This window comes from Pan paniscus, chromosome 9 (genome assembly GCF_029289425.2).
Source record: "Pan paniscus chromosome 9, NHGRI_mPanPan1-v2.0_pri, whole genome shotgun sequence".
NCBI lineage: Eukaryota > Metazoa > Chordata > Mammalia > Primates > Hominidae > Pan > Pan paniscus.
The window spans coordinates 63,935,430-63,953,817 of NC_073258.2; the positions used below are offsets into that span (position 1 = coordinate 63,935,430).

General features: G+C 47.0%; 1 protein-coding gene across 2 annotated transcripts; it reads right to left on the bottom strand.

The window, feature by feature from the left end:
* Nucleotides 1–3,431: 3,431 nt before the first annotated feature.
* Nucleotides 3,432–18,264, bottom strand: HNRNPUL2 (heterogeneous nuclear ribonucleoprotein U like 2). Of its 2 annotated transcripts, XM_008954226.6 has the most exons (14): nucleotides 17,419–18,264; nucleotides 15,083–15,218; nucleotides 14,708–14,784; nucleotides 14,381–14,520; nucleotides 13,602–13,692; nucleotides 13,390–13,502; nucleotides 12,906–13,169; nucleotides 12,609–12,731; nucleotides 12,089–12,217; nucleotides 10,835–11,003; nucleotides 7,786–7,986; nucleotides 6,661–6,734; nucleotides 6,297–6,404; nucleotides 3,432–6,175 (listed from the first exon to the last, which is right to left on the bottom strand). In XM_008954226.6, exons 1-14 carry the CDS (start codon nucleotides 17,954–17,956, stop codon nucleotides 6,095–6,097), a joined length of 2,244 nt encoding a protein of 747 aa, XP_008952474.3. In that variant the 5' UTR covers nucleotides 17,957–18,264; the 3' UTR covers nucleotides 3,432–6,094. The 2 variants fall into 2 exon arrangements, 1 of the variants encoding a protein (XP_008952474.3); XR_008620189.2 differs by lacking the exon at nucleotides 6,661–6,734 and having other exon boundaries at nucleotides 6,134–6,175; nucleotides 17,419–18,128.
* Nucleotides 18,265–18,388: the final 124 nt, after the last annotated feature.

Here is an 18,388-nt window from a genome sequence, read left to right on the forward strand (position 1 = left end):
GGACAGCTCCTGTGTTAGAATTCTTGGGGGGAGAGGATCATCAAGCAACAGATCTGCCATACCCAGGGAACAGGGCCAATCAATGCAGGCTAGACATCGTCAAGGATCGGAGATCAGAGGGGTCGGGGGATGGCGGGCGCGAGAGAGCGTCCACAGTGTAAGAATTAAGTACAAAAGACGCTCAAGAGGCTGCGAAGAGCAAACACACACACACAAACGTGCAACGAAGCCAAGTTAAAAGGTAAACAGGCCGAAGAGGGGGGATTTAGGGGAGGGTGCGGGAGTGCAGTCGTACAGCAGAGGAACTCTTAGGAGGGTAGGGGCGGAGCTTGGCTTCAGTTACCGCGACTGGAGCCGATTTTATACCTAAGATGGCTGCGCCCACAGCCGCTCCCATTCCAAGATGGCCGTACCAACATGGCAGCCCCCACATCACGGAGTTTACCGTACAGGGCTTCTCTTAAAATGGCGGCCCCCAGGCAACCGGCGTTCTCAATATGGTCCCTTCCGCCCTCTTCTGGTCTCAAAATGGCTGCCCCTGCCCTAACCAAGCCGGGGCCCGCGCCCTGCAACCCCGAAATCTGGATTTCGGTGTCCTCCCGATTGAGTCGAAGGCACACGGGCGGCCATAACGAAGAATCACTAAACAAGGGGACCCCAGGAAGCACAGCGTGGCCGACGCTGGTCGCGTGGATCTTGCGAGGGAATCTAGGTTTCTACATTTTGCCAAGAAAGGAGAGGCTCCCTTTGGAGCGGAAATATTAGCGGCAGGGGGTTAACCCCCGGCCCTGTCCGTCTCGGTGCACCGCTCCTCAGTTGCTTCCTGGTCTTCCCAGGAGCTGGATAAGCCTGAAGTTGCTCAGTTTGGGTTTCCTAGTAGAACTGGGGCTTGTTTTTGCTTTCATTTTCCCCTCAGGCCGATTCAGCCACAGCAGCCAGAAAGCAGTGGCCGCACCCCTAATGTGCCTTGCAAAAGTCCAGCATGCTGTCTGGGCAGGGACCAAACTTAAGGCTTAACATGTCATGGTCATCTCCAGGACTCAAACATGGCAGAGGTTTACGAACACCAGAATGCCTCCTAGAATCTTTTCCTTCCAAGGGTGCACAGAGGCGAGATGGGACCAGGGACAAGACAAAGAACGTTAACAATCCCAGTACGTGTGCTCCTGCTAGAGGTCCCCTAAACTCAGGGACGCATCCTCCCCAGGAAAAGCCTAGGCTGGCTCCTGTTTTGTGCCTGGATATACTTCGGGAAGGGAGGCTGCTTTGAAATAGTAGGGACAGCTCATTACCTCCAGCTTCCAGGTATCTTTGCACAGAAGACAGCAAAGTGGAGAAAGGAAACCAAAGGAAGAAAGGTTGTTATCACCAGCAACTGAACTTAGCCTCCTAAGGATATCTTCCTGAATTCCAGGGACACCCAGTGAACTTGGGTCACCTTAAGGCGTCCCAAGCAACTTTTTACTGTTGATGGAACTTCTGAGCTCTAAGAAGTCCTGGAGATCTTCTAATTAATTCCCTCATCCTAGAGATGAAGAAACGGGAAAAGTTTGCCCTCCTGGAGTGGGACCCTACCCCCATTCTGTTGCGGAGGAGCCTCAGTTCCTTCTTGGCACGGTGAAAATTCCAGGAAGGATCAATCAGGTCAGGTCCGTTTTAATCCCTGTATCCTGACAATGGCACATTATCAGGCACCCAAATACCCAATGAATAGATTGTACTGTACATGCTTAAATGGCAAATGTGGCATGGCAGGGACCAAGCACTTTGCCTCCCTCGCCCCCACTGTATCACGGTGTTGGGCAAATTCCAGGGGAGTAAGTGAAATTTTCCACAACAGCTCAGACATGGTTAAAAAAAAAAAAAAATTAGTGTGTTTAATAAATGTAACCTTGATTTTTAAGAAAGCCTCTTTTTGGCCGGCCGGGCGTGGTGGCTCATGCCTGTAATCCCAGCACTTTGGGAGGCCGAGGCGGGCGGATCATCTGAGGTCAGGAGTTCGAGACCAGCCTGGCCAACCTGGTGAAAACTGTCTCTACTAAAAATACAAAAATTAGCTGGTGTGGTAGCGGGTACCTGTAATCCCAGCTACTTGGGAGGCTGAGGTAGGAGAATCACTTGAACCCGGGAGGCAGAGGTTGCGGTGAGTCGAGATTGCGCCACTGCACTCCAGCCTGGGCAACAAGAGCGAAACTCCGTCTCAAAACAAAACAAAACAAAACAAAACAAAGCGCCTCTCTTCAATTTTTCTGCACACTCAATGTTCCTACCCATCAGATTATAACTGCGTGGCTACAGCGCTAGGTGGGAAAATGGGGTTTAAGCAGTAACTACAGACCAGGCATGAGCTATGATTAACCACTTTAAAAAATGATTAATTAGCTCTAACAGCAACTTAAATGTCCTAAAGAATAGATGGCTACCAAAATTAAGGGTGGCCTTCAGGATACAAAGCTGTAAACCCGGGTATCTGAATCCGTGTCACATACAGAGGGTAGGAATTAGAGCAGTATCTACATCAATACTACTACTCCTTCAGAACACTGGATGTCATGAGCCTGTGGTATCTCAGCTTTAAGACCCTGACCATTTATTAGAAACTGCCGTTAGGATCATTTCAGTGCTAATAATGCAATGGTGGCTGGGAGCAGAGGCTCACACCTGTAATCCCAGCACTTTGGGAGGCTGAGGCAGGCAGATCACGAGGTCAGGAGTTCAAGACCAGCCTGGCCAATATGGTGAAACCCTGTCTCTACTAGAAAAAAAAAAAAAAAAAATTAGCTGGGCCTGGTGGCACACATGTGTAGTCCCAGCTACTCGGGAGGCTGAAGCAGAAAAATCGCTCGAACCCAGGAGGCGGAAGTTGCAGTGAGCCGAGAGCGTGCCACTGCACTCCAGCCTGGGTAACAGAGCGAGGCTCTGTCTCAACAACAACAAAAAAAAAAAAAAAAAAAAAAAGCAATGGCGCTGTTGTAAATTTAATTTACCGTCTCGTTCTCCAGATTCACTGGAAAATAACCCCCATCAAACTTCTGTTGAATGAGTGGGCTTTCCCCCTAGCAGTAATTATTCATGAATATACTTATTTGGCTCCACAATGTACATTTAACTTCAAGCATCCAACTGGTTTTTGCATAGGCCAAATACAGAGGTCATGAGTTATAATTTATTTTCCTATACTTCAATGGCTCGACTCTTGGCCTAAGCAAGCACTAAATAGACTAATAACTACCCACCCATGTCAACTGACTGCATGGCTGGCTCCCAAGTGAAGGCATGGTAGAATAGGGAGGGAACGGCAGCCACCATGCAAGAGGAGAGTCCTCCTTGGTTGGAGCCCATGCGACCTGAGAAAGAGGCATTAAAAAATGAATAAATAACCCAGTGACACCCTCCGCCCCAGTCAGTGCAGCCACAGGAGATAGGGTGAATTCAATCCAAATGGTTATTTATTCTAAAACTGGAAGCTACTTTGCCTACATTTTCGCCAGAATGGTGTAATGACAACAGGGGAGGAAAAAGTTACAGATGTAAACAATGACACAGTTACATTTTTTTTTTAAATGGTAAAACCCTTTTTTACTGGCCACTTCCAAGAATGCTTTACAGGTTGTGCAAAAACATTTACAGGCTCCATGTGGTGTTTTTCTCACAAGCTTTCCTGTCTACAACTACAACAGACGTCTGATAAAACACTAAACAAGTCTTCTAAGGAAAACAAGGCTAGGGATTCCTCTGGTTACCATAATCCACATTTTCCCCCTTAACATAGTTTTTCATAATAAAAAGACAGAAACAAAACCCAGACATCTACTGTTGCTGCAAATGATCTCTTGGACTAAACCAACAAGGATGTGGCAGTTTCACTTTCCACCCACCTAGAAAAACAGTTTTGTAAAAAAGATTACTTTCTAGTGTCAAATATCAACAGCGAGTACCTCCCCTAACCCCTGTTGGAAAAAAACTCAACTTGATTTAGTTTAGTCCCCTTGCCCCTAAGGGCCCTAGCATCCCCATCCATGTCACAGACTACAAGAAAGATGCTATTTGCAGGACTAAACATCTGAAAAGGGGTGGCAGCCACTGCCTCAGGAAATTCAATTTTCTATTATAACATAATCTTGCCCTAAGGGAATTTCTTTGGGCTCTAGTTTTTACCTCCTTGCCTTGACATTATAAGCAAAGCTTTCTCAAACTCCCTTAATAATAATACAAAGTTAATGTGTTACAGAAAAATTCATGCAATCACTCCACTGCCACACAGAAATCCATTTGAGGACACCGCAGGGAAGCAGGTGCCAAGAGAAAGGACATGACTATGAGTAAGCAAACTTATCTCCTACCAGCCCCATTCCAGCCTTGGGGTCAGAGGTATTTGGGCGGAAGGGTGTGTCATGACAGACAAGGACACTAGAGGCCAGAATAAGGGTCTGTACACCTGAACAAGGGCTGCAGGGCAGTAACAGTGGGAGGAGGAGAGGAAGACCAAATCAGCCCACAATTTTAAACAGAGAACTGCCCAGGTGAGGAAATGGAAGTGAAGCATTTTCTAGTGGCACAGATTTTCTCACTAGGAAGTGCTGCAGTATGTGGTGTCTGCTGAGTAAGCTCTTGGCTGACAGTGCTGAGCAGGAGGATGAATGAAAACTGAAGCTAGACATTGAAAGAGCATTCCATATCCCACCCATAGTCTTGAACCCAGCAACCTACAGCTGTCTATCAAGAACTGGGAGGGTATTGGTAAAGTCACAAATGAAACTATCCCAACTGAAGGCTCCTGGCTAGAGGCCTCTCTGGGGACACACAGGGAAAGCGCCCCAAAAGGAATTTTGTTTCTAGAAGTCGGGAAGGGGTGCTCCCTTTCACACGCACATTTACACACGTTCACACTCACACTCTTCCCAAGGTTCAGCAGCCCCACTGAGCTGCCTCCCACCCCCCCCCCACCCTCCCCTCTTCTATTCATTCTCTACCTGTGTATCAAAAAAACCAGCAGGGCACGAGCCCTCCACACTGTAGAAAATAGTTGCTAGTTGCTATTCTCAGCACCTGGGCCTGTGAGCCCACACCACAGGATTCACCTATATACATATCCCGCTGCAGTGAAAAGAATCCTGCTGTGTTTTCGTGTGAGCTGAAACCCTGAGAAACGTTCCTTCTCTCGCACTGTAAGAGGACAGACACTCTAACAGGGATGATTTCAGAGACCTCCCACCTCTCTCAACCTTGGAAGACAGAGACTAGAGACTGGCAAATCACAATCTTTAGGCTGAGGGCTGCAATCCCATTCTCCCCAAGATTTTACGGGAATTAATCAATGGGTCTATAGAAGGGGCAGGCTATTCTGCTCTGCAATCAAGGACAGTCCCCAGGCTTTCTTGGCCTGGGAATCCTGTAAAATAGAACCACCCACTGGCAGTCTCCATGCCTCAGCCAAACAGCACAAAGGCACAGGAAAATGGAGAGTTGGGACACTGTAAGCCTCCCAGCCCACCAGACCACATATCCCAAAAGGGAAAGGTCGGTAAAGAAAATACAAACGGTTAGTTGGTGCAAGTGATTGATAAGAGCCAATCGTTTATTTTCACTGCCCCAGTCACAAGCTCTCCCTCTGTCCCCACTCCTGCCTGCTCCTACCTGCTGTGGAGAGCACCCTCGCGCTGCCTCCCCACCCTCCCCACACCACCTCATCACTCTCCTTTACTTGGCTGCCAGTCCAGCTGCCTCAGAATGTCAGAAGGGTGCCATTTTCAGTTCTTTTCCTGTCTGACTGCAGGGTATAGAACAGGCAGCCCTAAGTGCTGCTTTCTGCGCAAATGTTTTTTGATTACAAATCTCTAACTAGGTTTGAAATGTTTTATAGAATAAGACAATATTCTTTTCAACAAACTTTAAAAAAAATGTACAGTTTTGTTGTTGGTTTCCACCTCCCCCCTCCCCCACCCCTGCTTGAGCACCCTCCCCCCCCACCGCCCCTCCCCGGCAGCTCAGCCCCACCCCGACAGCCCCTGTTTTCCTTGGTTGTGTTTTGCGGGGGTGCCTGGCACCCCCAGAGATTCAGCTTCATGGCTGACAGGTGACCATGGCAGGGGCTTCACCGATACCCTTGGTAACCGTAGTAATTCCTGTAGTATCGGTCTCTGTCCTGGGGGTGGTGGTAGTAGTAACTCTGCCACTAGAAGAGAGGGGAAACCCCATCACTTGGAGCCAGAGCTGGCTGAGGATGAAGAGGCATAACACTCATCCTTCTGCTCCTGCCCCCCTTCACCCTGTGTCTATCCCAAGAAGATACTCACATCCCGATTGTATTGTCTGTAATAGTCTCTGTATCTGTTGTACTCATAATCTCGCCCGTAAAACCGATCATAGTCTCCCCTGTATCGATCATAGAAATTACGGTAACCCTGAGAAAGGAAAAGAAAAAGGAGTGAAGGTTTATGGGTTTTTGGCAGCATGACCCACTGTGACCCCCTTTTAAATGCGACACATCTTAGCTCGATATTATAAATTGGTTTAATTTTCCCATAGTAAATCTTCCAGAACATATTAAATGGGCAAAACCCTAAGCCCTAAGAAAACAGGCAAACCACTCTGCTCCCCCAAGCCAACAGAATGGCTCTCACAGCCCAGAGTGAGGAGCAGAAGGAGAGCTGCACTCACCCCTCTGTTTCCAGGCTGCCCCCAGTACTGCTGCCCGTAGGCCCGGTTGTCGTAGCCTCGGCGCTGCCCGCCCACTGGAAGAGAAATGGAGAGCGCGCTCAGACAGCTGGCATGGGGTCCTGGCTCCACATCTGGGTGGAAATCAAAAACTTGGAGCCAAAGGCAATTCTGGGGGAATATGAGGCCTGCTTTGGCCAGGCTCACACATGTTAATTAAAGCACCAGCCAGGAACTTTTAAAAAGTCTGAGGGGGGAGGGCAGAGGAACAGAGACACAAGAAAACCAAGCCACTTTGTTTTTGAAGCTCCCCAATTCCTGCAAAACATTTAAGATGGCAAAAGGATACATGGCAGAGTTAGAAACATAAGGAAAAACTGCCATTTATAGAATGAGACTTTCAGCCCTGGAAGGGATTTCAGATATCGTATAACCCATACCTATCATTTTATGCAAAAGAAACAAAGTCTCTGTAATCAGCTCCTCAAGGGCGGGAACTGTCAGCATTTACAGTACCTAGCACATAGCAGGCACTCGGAAATTCTGCTGACTTAACAGTTACACACACACATACACACACATTTTTAAAGAGCAGTGAATGCACACTGGGGTTTTAACTGACAAACTAGACATTCAGGGGGAAAATTAATTCTACTAATAGCCTAACTTGCTTGGTTAACTTCTTCCCCCCACAAAAAACACTGAATAAAGCATTCGCTTTCTTGTTAATCGAAATGACAGAGAAGCAAGAAAACTGAAGATGAGAATTTGATTTCACTGCACAAATCCTTCAGATAAGACAGGAACAGTGACACTGGGAACCCATATGTTAAAATGAAAACTAGACAGATGAGAAAGCCCAAGCATTGCTTTTCAAAGAAACAAATACTTTTGTGAAAAGTAACTCTTTTTTAAAAAAGAGGATTTTTGTTGTTGTTGAAGAATTATGGAAAAAGCACAAGAAAAAGGCAGGGATAAAGAACACAGGAAGAAATAAGCTCCATGAAGAAGGCACTTCCGTATTGTTAATGACCTGACTTGGTTTCCTTGGCCTTCCCTTGCACATCTTGCTGTACTAAGCACAAAGAATGGACTGAAGCAGGGGGCTGGCAGGTCCCCAAGACTCACCATAGCCTTGGCCCCGGCTTCGGTTCTGCCGGTTACGCTTGTTTCGGTTGTTTCGGCGATTTGTCCGCTTCTCGGAGGGGGGCAGAAGCTTCCTTGCCTCCTCCTTGTACTTAGTGACAATGGGCTGAGCTTCCTCCTTCTCCAGCTCCCCATATGTCACCTCATCCATATAGTCGCATTTTTCAGGCAAAGAGAAGTTGGCTATAAGAGTAAGAGAGAAGCTTGTGGGCCTGAAAAGTGCATAGATGGGTAAGAACTCATTATGAAAACTCTACAAGAAGCATATGACTTTCTATGCCTCATCTATTACTGCACAAAAATGTGCTACGTTTATACCCACTCGCATCTAAATAATGACATTAACTTTTTCTACTCTAAGTTTTCCCTAAATTGTAACAGACCCAGGCAAAGGGCTATGTAGATTTACAAGTTCTTAAGTGATCTATAATAAATTAGGAGTGAACTGGGTTAAAGTTTCTCATCAGGACAGAAGCAGGTAACCAGAGGCTAAAAGTAACTGAGAAAGTTCTGGTGTTGGTCAGATAAGATGCTAAGAAATAACATTTTAAAAAGAGACTCAAGAGATGGCCGGGCATGGTGGCTCATGCCTGTAATCCCAGCATTTTGGGAGGCCAAGGCAGGCGGACTGCTTGAGGTCAGGAGTTCGAGACCAGCCTGGCCAACATGGTGAAACCCTGTCTCTACTAAAAATACAACAATTAGCCAGGCATGGTGGCAGGTGCCTGTTATCCCAGCTACTCGGGAGGCTGAGTGCCACTGCACTCTGGCCTCGCTGACAGAAGAGAGACTCAATGAGAAACTGACCCAAGCCTAAAGGCATCTGCTCATCTATACAAGGAGAAGAGAAGACAAGAGTACAAGGGCTCTCATTTACCACCTGTCCGTGATAGGCCAGCACATCTGCCAGTCTCTGGACGTCAACTTCAGAAGCTGAGTCCCAGTGGAAATTCAGTTCAATGGGGCTCTCATGATTCTTAGATGAATCCAGTTGGCCCTCAATTTTATAAAACTGAGCTACATTTCTCTGAGTGCCTAAGTAAGAGTTATGGACTGGCATAGTTCATTCTCAGTAAACTCTGAGGATCTGGCTCATAGATATGCAAACCAGTTCCCATGCCTGGGGATTATCAGTATTTGAAGAGCAAGCAGTTGATAGACTCGGTGGGATGTCAGGAACTAAAGGCAGCAATGGGAAAAAAAATCACGTTTTAAGGGAATAGGAGGATCAATCAAAATAATAATATTAATATTTCTTATGTAGACATTACTCTCTGTCTTATGTATTGCATTACAGACTTCAGCCAAATTAACAAACAAAACACAAACATAACGTGATACTAGAAATCAAGTTATACCAATGAGATCATTCACTCCAACTGCCATATTTTAATCTGAACCATAATACTCTCTCTCTGCGGCCAGGCGCAGTGGCACACACCTGTAATCCCAGCACTTTGGGAGGCCGAGGCGGGCAGATCACCTGAGGTCAGGAGTTCGAGACCAGCCTGACCAACATGGCGAAACCCTGTCTCTACTAAAAGTACAAAAATTAGCTGGGCGGGCACCTGTAATCCCAGCTACTCAAGAGGCTGAGGCAGGAGAATCGCTTGAACCCGGGAGGCGGAGGTTGCAGTGAGCCGAGATCGCGCCACTGTACTCCAACCTGGGCGACAAGAGCAAGACTCTGTCTTTTTAAAAAAAAAAAAAAAAAAAAAAAAAGCAGAAGAAGAAATGTAGACAAACAGTAGATGTACCAGAAATATTTACTTAACAAATAACTGATTCACAGAAGCCTCTCCCTTGATCCCTTGAGTTTAAATTACCCTACGGTCACTATTTTTTTTTTTTTTGAGACCGAGTCTTCTCACTCTGTTGTCCAGGCTGGAGTGCAGTGGCACAATCCCAGCTCACCGCAACCTCTGCCACCTAGGTTCAAGCAATTCTCTGCCTCAGCCTCCCGAGTAGCTGTGATTACAAGCGCCCACCACCATGCCCGACTAATTTTTTTTGTATTTTTAGTAGAGACAGGGTTTCACCATCTTGGCCAGGCTGGTTGTGAGCTCCTGACCTTGTAATCCACCCACCTCAACCTCCCAAAGTGCTGGGATTACAGGCGTCAGCCACCGCGCCTGGCTCACTATTTCCCTTTCTGTATCTTTTTCAAAACGAGCTAAGACGGCTAGGCACAGCGGCGTACGCCTGTAATCTAAGCACTTTGGGAGACCAAGGCGGGCAAATCACCTGAAGTCAGGAGTTCCAAGACCAGCCTGGGCAATATGGTGAAACCCCATCTCTACTAAAAATACAAAAATTAGCTAGGCATGGTGGCACATGCTTGTAATCTCAGCTACTTGGGAGGCTGAAGCAAGAGGATCACTTGAACCCAGGAGGTGGACGTTGCAGTGAGCTGAGATCACACCACTGCACTCCAGGCTGGGCAACAGGGTGAGACTCTGTCTCAAAACCAAACCAAAACAAACCAAGAAAACAATGAGTCAAAATTATTGCTTCTGTTCATTCATTTATCTACAAGTGCTCACGACCATTAAGTTCCTCTTCAGATTTATATTTTAGATGTAGAGTGTCACTCCAGTTGCTAAGAGACCTCAATAAGGTGTGCACTGACCAGGGATAAGATCTCTTTAACTTGTACAATTTTAGCCCACTGCTATGGTTTGAGTTATGTCCCACCAAAGTACAAGTGTTGGATACTTAATCCCCAATGAGCAGTATTGAGAGGGTGGGACTTTTAATGTGATTTGGTCATGAGGATTCCATCCTCATGAATAGATTAATGCCATTATTGTGAAAGTGGCTTTGTTATAAAAGCAAGTTCTCTCACATGTGCCCTCTTGCCTTTTGCCCTCCTGACATGGAATGATGCAGCAAGAAGGACCTCACCAGATGCTAGTGCTATGCTCTTGGACTTCCTAGCCTCCAGAATGAGGGAAATAAACCTCTATTACTTATAAATTATGAAGTCTACAGTATTCTGTTATAGCAGCAGAAAATGGACTAAGACACCCACCTTTCATCTCCAGCATTATAGATTCAGGCACATCATCTCCCTCTACTTCCTTCCTCAACTCCAGCCTCTTCTTCCAATCTTCCTCATTAGGGACAACCACCACCACTTTCCGAGAGAAGGTCTTGAACAGCAATAGCTTCCGCCGTTGGCCAGAATTGTACACATTACACTAAGAACAGGAGGAATAACTGATGTTTAGGAAGAAAATTATCACTCAGATTTAACCAAAAGAATCAGTATCAGCTGGGCACGGTGGCTCACGCCTGTAATCCTAGCACTTTGGGAGGCCGAGGTGGACAGATCATCTCAGGTCAGGAGCTCAAGACCAGCCTGGCCAATATGGTGAAACCTCATCTCTACTAAAATACAAAAATTAACTCGGCGTGATGGTGGGTGCTGTAATCCCAGCTACTTGGGAGGCTGAGACGGAAGAATCGCTTGCACCCAGGAGATGGTGGTTGCAGTGGGCTGAGATCACGCCACTGTACTCCAGCCTGGGTGGCGGCTGAGCAAGATTCCATCTCAAAAAAAAAAAAAAAAAAAAAAGGCCGGGCGTGACAGCTCACGCCTATAATCCTGTTATCCCAGCACTTTGGGAGGCTGAGGCAGGTAGATCATGAGGTCAGGAGATCAAGAGCATCCTGGCTAACACGATGAAACCCCGTCTCTACTAAAAATACAAAAAATTAGCCAGGCATGGTGGCGGGCACCTGTAGTCCCAGCTACTCGGGAGGCTGAGGCAGGAAAATAGCATGAACCTACGAGGCGGAGCTTGCAGTGAGCCGAGATAGCGCCACTGCACTCCAGCCTGGGCGACACAGTGAGACTCGGTCTCAAAAAAAAAAAAGACTCAGTATCTTTGACAACTTAGACACGAGATGAAGGGTCAATACACATGATCTTCTTTAACTTTTCAAACTACATGACAGGTATTATCCTGTTTTGCTCATCAGGGAAACTGAGGTTCAGAAAGGATAAGGGACTTATCCAAGATCACAAACCAGAATGTGGTGGAGCCAGGAATTCAAATGAGTTCCAACTCTTTCCATTGTCTTTATTACATGTTTTATAGCCTGGGTCCATATATTTTCAAGTAAAAACACTAATTAGGGGTACCTCTGAGTTCAAAAAACATTGCAACCATAACACACAACCAGATGGTCATAATTAGGTAAGCTGACTCTGCTCCTTAATTCAGTCTCTCTTTATATACACATCCCACCTTGACTCTAGGCAATTTTATCAGATTAATACCTGATCAAGAATAAAGTTCCTCTTTGTCCGGGAAGCAATCTGGACCAGCTTACTAAGGCACTGGGAGGCTTGCTGAACTAAAAGGTCTCGGCTTTTGGGGTCCATCTCTGGCTCCTTGAGACCCTTCATCTGATTAGTTTGAGAGGAAGAGAAAAAAAAAAAAAACACAAGTTATATTGCAAGTTAGAGCCCAAGAGTTATTGGTAAATGTCACCTCCTCAAATACTGAATCTATATCACTCTATTCCCATTCTTCAGTGCTGTGAATGTTGTCCATTTCCTGCAGTAGTCATTTCTATCTAGTCTTAACCTGGATGTATTTCAGATCTCATCTGCTTTCAGAAATTTGACAACACAGCAAAGAAAAAAAAAATCAATCCACCTAAAACGCATAGAGAAAAATCTCATTTCTCTATTTATGGGACCCTTGTTCTCAGTCACTTGAGACTAACTCTCCGTTAAAGATAGGTTATAAGAGTCTCCAAATACTGTATCTGACAAATCCCCAACAGCAACTTACCCTCATTTGATTGAGCACAGTCTCAGCTCCCAGGACATTGTATCTTTTCTCAGGGTTTTCTTTTGCATATTTCAGTGCCCACTGGGTCTTTCCAGATCCGGGTAGTCCCACCATCAGAATCACCTGCAAAAAACAGAACCAGAAATATAATGAAAAATAAACGAGGGTCATGTTTATCAAAACCAATTTAAGAACATCCTCCCATTCCTGTTTGGTAACGCTCTGAGACCCTGGAGAGCATACGCACCCACCTCTGCAAAGCATACAACCTCAGTGTTCGTATACTGTTTGGCATACCTCACATTCCTCTATGGTCTTGGGAGGGACTGCAGTGCGTACACGCTCCTCAACAGGCACAGCATGAATGAACACAAACTCTTCTGGTGGTGGAAAGAAGGGCTCCTCCTTCTGACCGAAGTTTAATTCTACAACACAATTTTTGCAGAGGACATGGGGTAGAAGGGCCCGGTCTGCCAGGGAATCCTTGCTGATCCAGAATGCCACACCTAGGTCTTCTCCATTCTTGGAGAAGGAAAGTTCTACTTCTTCAGTCTCAAAATTCTACAATGACAAGGGACAAGAGCACTTATTGGCTGACAAGGCTTTGGGTTGATTAAACTTTACAATTTATTCTTTTTTCACACAGACTGCTGCACAATGTAACTAAGCGAGCCACACACATCACATGCATAAAAGCCAGCAGTTGATGGGAAGCACAAGTGAATTCCCAGTGCCCTCTATCCGCTCCTTGTTATAACCCACAACTTTCAGGAGCACTTACAGCAAAGCAGCCAATAACATCATTCTCCCCAAAAGTCTGGCCAAATTCCTCAAATTGTCCATTTTCTGCCTTGAGTCCTCGTCCATCGAAACCGTAAGAGAATTCATCTTCACCTAGAACAGTCAACAAATTAGTTACCTACAACCAGACTTCCCATAGAGTAAGCAATATGGTAGTAAACACTAATGAGGAACTTAAAGAAATAACTTTACCAAGCTGTGGACGGGAAAAATCAACAGACCACCCAACTCGAAGGAGAGAGACCTCTGTGCAGCCTTCTTTCATTGGGAGATTCTGGGTTACCTGGCCAAGTCAGAAAGGGAACTATTAGATATTGTGACCAACTGAGTAGCAAACTCTGAGTTCGAAGGACAAGATTTTTATACAAACTGAAAACGACATTTACCTCAACTCAACATCAGAATAACAATCACTGAACTTAAAGCCACAGGGATCAATTTCTTGGTTACTGAAACTAAGGTTCTTGTTAAAGCACAGTGCTTTTACCTACCTGCACTAATAAAAGCCTGACTGGACAGAAGTCCAGTATACATAGGTAGTAGCTTAATGAATAAATGAACGGTCTTTTTAAAAAAATATTTTTTCCCCAGCCAGGTGCGGTAGCTCATGCCTGTAATCCCAGCACTTTGGGAGGCCAAGACGGGCGGATCACCTGAGGTCGGGAGTTCAAGACCAGCCCGACCAACATGGAGAAACCCCATCTCTACTAAGAATACAAAATTAGCCAGGTGTGGTGGCACATGCCTGTAATCCCAGCTCCTCGGGAGGCTGAGGCAGGAGAATCGCTTCAACCCAGGAGGCAGAGGCTGTGGTGAGCCGAGATGGTGCCACTGGACTCCAGCCTGGGTAACAAGAGCGAAACTCCATCTCAAAAATAAAAAAGATAATAATCTTCTTTCCCCCCACTAAGAACCATAAGCATCCAGTAATAAATGAATGAATGAATAAATGAATGGTCTTAATGAGCTACCTTTGCCTCAAAGCAGACTTTTCCCTTTGTCACTCCGTAAGTACTCCTTGCCCCAGACCAAAGGGTGGGGAACTTCTCTGAGAAAAGTGGCTGCCCTCCATAGCGGTCTTTGCTCACTTGAAAATGCAGATCCGAGGTATCTGTAAAGAAAGAAGCAATCAGTTTACTCCAATGTCCAATACTTGTAAGCCGCCAACAGAGCATAAGTATACCAGTTGTTGTAGTGGATACAAAGTCTCATAGAATTTATAGGCTATGAAGTTTTAATCTCCAAAATCACTTTTAGGAGATTAGTTAAAAACCACAGTCTGTCTGCCTTATACATACACGTGTCCAGGTTCACAAGAGTTTGATCCTCCTCCTCATCTTTTGCCTCTTCTTCAGGAGGCAGTGGAGACTTTGAGCTATATATGTAAGATAGAAAAGAAACACAATGTAAACAAAGCCCTCTTCTTTGAGGGGTGTGTGTATGACATTATGTCCATTTTAAACTGTCAGTGAATATCAAATCCCAGCAGACAGCTTTTTTCAATAAATGAGAAAGGGCAATAGGAGTTTCCATGGTAGATGCAATCTAAAACTCATGCCTATAAAAACTTATTCCATTTTGAATCCACCCTCCTTCCAGTCTCTCCAGTCAATACCAGGTATACCAAAATCAGAGCAGACACTCCCTTCAAGGAAAGGGACTGTTTCCCTCACCGGCTGTGGTAAGCCTCCTCTCGGAATTCATAGTAAGCTCGGCCATGTTCATCCTTCTCATCCCGCTGTCTCTTTACCCCCCGCCGCTCACCATCTGAGCCTGCTGGTTTTGACTTTTCACTATCCTGGTCATCTCCTACAAAAACGAGGGAAAGAAAATCAGCAGTTTTCATACTGGAGTGTAGAATAAGCTCACAACTAATAGACACTAACAGGGAATCTTAGAATCTGTCTGATCAAAACAGCCAGGTTATTCCCACTACATTCACATAACATTTTATTTCTAAAGATCAGCTTTCTGTCATTGGCTGTGATTTAATTTTTTTAAAAAGGGGCATTATGGGCTAATTACAGTCAAGCAGTAGATAAAAATTGGACAATTTTTGCATTCTAAATTTATCCACTTAAATCAGGTCAAACTTGCAGATTTCCCCATCAATATGACATAAAAAATATCCTCTAGGTCTCTAAGAAAACCTCAAAGGTTAATTTAATTTTGACTCTTGTCAGATCTAGATTTAAGGTAGGCAGTTAATACATATTTTGTAACACTTTTCCACACCTTCATGATACAGAGAAGCCTCAATTTCTTTTATTTCCCTTTCCTGCATTGAAATACACAGCCATCCATGGCTTTATTCATGTGGCAAATGGACTCAAGTGCATTATACACAGCTGTATTTTTATCAGGGACTTCTACTGAAAGTTGCAAGAGCAAACCACTAAGTCACAAGAGATCCATAAATAATACCGCATCTAGACTGCACATAATTTGGGGCAGAAAGGTGTTGTTGTATATTTAACAACTTCTCTACAAGAGGAAAAAACTTGGAGTTTTTCCCTAGGCTTTTGTATTTTGCAACACTAGGAAGGTTTTTAATAATAATTTCTTTAAAGCAGTCTTTTATCCTTCAATATATATTTTTCTGAGACGGAGTGGAGTCTCGTTCTGTCGCCCAGGCTGGAGTGTAGTGGCGCGATCTCAGCTCACCGCAACCTCCGCCTCCCGGGTTCAAGCCATTCTCCCGCCTCAGCCTCCCAAGAAGCTGGGATTACCGGCACCCGCCATCACGCCCGGCTAATATTTTGTATTTTTACTAGAGACAGGGGTTTCACCATGTTGACCAGGCTGGTCTCAAACTCCTGACCTCAGGTGATCCACCCGCCTGGCCTCCCAAAGTGCCAGGATTACAGGCGTGAGCCACCACCCCCAGCCTATCCTTCAATTATTTTTTTATCTGTTCTTTGGGATATACATAAGTCAAAGGTTATGTAATGGGATTTTTGCTCCAGGACACAGGACAAACAATCTGCAAGTTGCATGTGATTGTTGTACAATGGGTTCCGATTATACCATGACTCTCCACAGTGGCCTAAAAAAATTACTAACAAAAGAACTGAGGCCACCCACTTTATAGTAAGACTTATCCTCCCTACTCGGACACACACTGTTATGGATCAGTTCTAACCATCCAATCACTTCAAAAGAAAGGAGAAAGGTCACTAACTCCCTGGGGCGATTCTACAACACACCTCTTCCACAAGGTTACTCAACGGACCCAACAGCACCTCAGTCATTACCATTCAGGAACCGAGGGACCTGAAACGTAAAAAGCTAGCACCAGGTGTTCAGCAAATCTACAAATATGCCCATCCACGGACACAGTAGGACAATTAAAATTTAATCATAATCCAAGCAAGATAAAAACCCTAGCCAAGTAACGTTAACTAACTCTAAATGAACTAGATTAAGATTTTTCTCTTCACTGGTTAACTATTAAACTCGACACTGTTACACTAGAGGCTCTCCCTTACAGCTCAAAGAGGAGCAAGGTTGGATTTTCAGATTCTCTGTGGCTCAAGCTCTGGTAACATGCTTTTAATGGAGCGGACTTTGACGGACTTCGATTTTTGCTTAACATTTTTACGGCGAAAAAGTTAGGTCAGGTAGCCCAAAGGCCTGACCCTCTAACTGTGGGCCTAGTTCTCCGTGTAATCCCCAATTGCTTAGCACGTTCTCAGCTAAGAAAAATATAACAAGCACCGTGGGAGACTGTTCCACAGGTAGCTCACAAGTAGTTCGCATGCAAAATCACTCACTGCCATCCACTATCACTAAGGAACCAAGTTAGGCAGGAACCTTCCTCCTGCAAAGAGTAGGGCCACGAGAGGCGGCCTAACCCCTCAGAAAGGTGGGTAGAGAATGAAAGGAGTTCCATCAAATGGCACTTTGAGGCAAGCGAGAACAAGGACTCGGACCCTGCGGTGCAGGGCGGGGTGCTAGATCAGGGGCGCAGCCGGCAGGTTGGAGCCGGGCTCGGCTGCCAGCTCCTCACCCTGTTCCTCGGCGGCCTTGTCACCCGGCACCTCGGATCCCGGCGTCTCGTCCCCGCTCCGCTCCTCGGGTTCGTCTTCCTCCCCCTTGCCGGGGCCCTGCTCTTCGCCACCATTTACCCCGCCTGACCCGGCCGTGGCCTCCGCCGGCTTCTCGGAAACATCTGGCTCGGCCGCGGCCTCCATGGCTGCCGCCTCCGGGGGCTCCGGCGGCGGCTGCGCGGCCTGACCCAAGGCTTGAGCAGGGGGTGGCTCCTCGTCCTCGTCCTCAAGCAGCGCCTCCTCGTCCTCCTCCTCCTCCTCTTCGTCCTCCTCCTCGTCCCCGCCCGGGCCGCCGCCCGACGCGGCCACAGGCCGAGGCTCCGCCTTGCAGGCCCCGCCGGGCCCGGCCCCGCCGCCGCCGGCCTCGTCCTCGAGCATCTCGGCGTCCAGCGCCTCTTGCAGCCGCTGCGCCAGATCCACCTTGAGGCCGCGCGAGTCCAGGCCCCGCCGCTGCAGCTCCGACCGCAGCTCGGTCACTTTCAGCCGCTTCACCTCCATCGCCGCCGCCGCCTCCTCCGCCTCCCGCCGCCTCCTCCCCTGCGAACCGTCGACCGAGTCCGACCGCGCAGGCGCCGCCGCCGCCGCCGCCGCCCGCCTCCGCCTCACGCGCCAGCACTGAGCCCGCGCGAGCGAGCGCACGCACGCAGAAGCGGAGGCCGCGCACGGTCCCGCTGCGCAGTGTTTGCTTCTCCTTCGTCTCCCCTCCCCCTTTCGGCTCACGGAGCCCAAAACAACGCAGCAGGGAGCTGTTTCCCCTCCAGGCCCTCCGTTCCCCAGCCGCGGGTAGGCGCGCGCGGAGGACGACGGAGTTCCTCCCGCTTCCTCCCGCCCTCTGGCGCCCCCGGGCCAATCGCCGCCGGTGCTTTTATCGCGCAGCCGCAGTGGAGTCCAAGACGGGCAAGGCTGGCTGCAGCTCAAGTGCCTCGTAGC

Coding starts and splice junctions, on each gene's coding strand:
- HNRNPUL2 (XM_008954226.6), bottom strand. CDS start 17,956: ATGGAGGTGAAGCGGCTGAAAGTGACCGAGCTGCGGTCGGAGCTGCAG. Junction 14,521..14,707: donor TCTTGTGAACCTGGACACGT/GTATGTATAAGG, acceptor CTTTCTTTACAG/ATACCTCGGATCTGCATTTT. Junction 6,176..6,296: donor ACAGACAATACAATCGGGAT/GTGAGTATCTTC, acceptor CCTCTCTTCTAG/TGGCAGAGTTACTACTACCA.